General features: G+C 43.1%; 1 protein-coding gene across 1 annotated transcript; it reads right to left on the reverse strand.

Annotated features, from left to right (window-relative positions):
- Positions 1-283: 283 nt before the first annotated feature.
- Positions 284-1,219, reverse strand: HSPB9 (heat shock protein family B (small) member 9). Its single transcript, XM_073681136.1, is given in 2 exon segments — positions 284-942; positions 945-1,219. Coding segments are annotated over 2 exon segments (666 nt in total). The 5' UTR covers positions 1,057-1,219; the 3' UTR covers positions 284-388.
- Between the last annotated feature and the right edge of the window lie 867 nt (positions 1,220-2,086).

Consider the following 2,086-nt stretch of genomic DNA (forward strand, 5'->3'; position numbering starts at 1 on the left):
CTGCTTCTGTTTGCATAAATGATGCCTCAGATCACTTTTTCCGTTTGTCTGTTCCTATATCGGAACAGACAGATGGAATGTTGAAATGGATGTGAACAGAACCACAGCTCGCCCTTCCTCTGTCATATGCCCCTGAGAGAAACCTTCCATCCCTCTCCCTGAGTAGAGAGGTATGTATGATAAAGAGATAGCAGTTGAATTGATGGTCGTCATATTTAATGGACGGGATATTTCGTGCTCTGTCCTCCAAACGCTATCTTTTTCTAAAATCACAAAAAAAAACTTTTTAAAAACAAACATTTTTATTGTTTAAGATACATACCCATTTATTTCAATTATATGACAATGTAATATATCAGCAATGCAGACCCAAGTATACAAGTTGTAGTTAGGCTCTAGAGTCTTTGCTACTGCCGGAGACCCAAGGATTGGCCTGCAGTGCCGAATGCTGTATTGGCACAGTCCTTTCCTGAGAATGGGTCTGGGAAACTTCTATCTGCAGTTGGCCCCCATTGGTCACTGTACAGCTCAGGTCTTCTGCTCGCACATCTTGGGGAAGATCCACCTCCTTCCTGAAGATCTGACATTTGTAGGAAAAGGAACCTTTCCCATCTTCACTCTTACATTTCTTGGCTCCGCTTACTAGCAGTTTCTTGCCTACTAGTTTGACTGTCAACTCTTCGGGAGGAAAATCTTGGACTCCTAGGGAAACCACAAAACCAGCCTCAGCTGACTTCTTATCGCTGATGGTTAGAACTGCCTCAGCTTTGTTCTCCGTAGACTGTGCATTGAGGGTGGTCAGTGGAGTCTCAGCCTTGTGTTTGATGGACTTTGCATCACTGGAGGTCATCACAGCTAGATTCTTGCACTCAGCGGTTTCCTGAAGCAGCTGCTGGTGAAACTGGTCCATCAGCTTCATGCTGGCTTTTATTTCTCCAAGAATATCATGTTTTGCTCAAGGCTAGAGAAGATGTCTATGGACAATGGCCAGAGAGGTCGAAGAAAAGGCCTTAAAGGGCTTGGGGTGGACTTCTTAGCTAGCTGAAGGCTCAACATAATGTTCCTTGGTTCTTCTTAGCAGAGGAGATTCTAGTCCTGCTGTCTGCTCTGGAGGGGTTATACATGGGACTAGTTTTATACTGGACTCCATTACATCAAGATTATTCTTACATTCCTAGGTCCTGGTCTTCATGTCCCATTATTAGTAAACGGGACTTTACACAACAACATGATGACTCAGACGTGAAGTTTCCAGTCACCAGTCACACTAAACATGGCTGATTGCCAGCGTCTGAGCTCAAAATATCACAGCGACTTCACACAGCAACCACATTCATTGTCAACATGAAGCTTCTATGAAACCAAAGCCAAACAGGTTTTACAGTAAAAGAGCAAATATGTCATTATGTATGGCTTTTCTTTTGTGGTGGGGCAATTAAAGGGAACCTGTCAGGCGATCCATGCTTCCCAACCTGCGACCAGCATGAATCGCAGCCAAGAATATAATTCCGGCGTTTCAGTGAAAATATACTTTGAGAAGATCCGGCTGGGGGAACATAGTCAGAAAGTAGGGAAGCGGAGAAAAAGCCTTTTCTTTTCTCCTTCTTGCACACCGCGTAGTGGCATTTATTCACAGCGATCCCAGACGGTCTTCGTTTTTTAAACACTTTCCTTTAGTGTTTTAGGGCTAATACAAGCATTATTAAAAAGGCTGAAAAAGCACTCCTAATGTCTTCTAATGGTAAATCCTGATGACGAGTTCCAGATAAATCAGTGCAGAAAAATTAAGGTATACGGTTTTATAGTACCCATCGGAGAGCAAATTTTATGATGTATGTTTTATTTTTCCAGAAAGTTCAGTAATTGGGTTAAAAGCTGGGGGTGCTCACTGGAAAGGTTAAGATTATCCTCCTGCTCACTAGAACTATAATCAGCCTGTGTGAGCTGCTTCTACATTAGTCACTGCAGTTAAACATAGGCTTTACACACTCTAATGAGTGACACATCGTTCTTTTATCTCCACTGGTTCTGAGCAATCTGTCACAACTCGGTGAGGTGCAAATTACAGGGGGGGGATGATCACCGC

This window comes from Phyllobates terribilis, unplaced genomic scaffold (genome assembly GCF_046119375.1).
Source record: "Phyllobates terribilis strain yellow unplaced genomic scaffold, ASM4611937v1 Scaffold_5__5_contigs__length_657084704, whole genome shotgun sequence".
NCBI lineage: Eukaryota > Metazoa > Chordata > Amphibia > Anura > Dendrobatidae > Phyllobates > Phyllobates terribilis.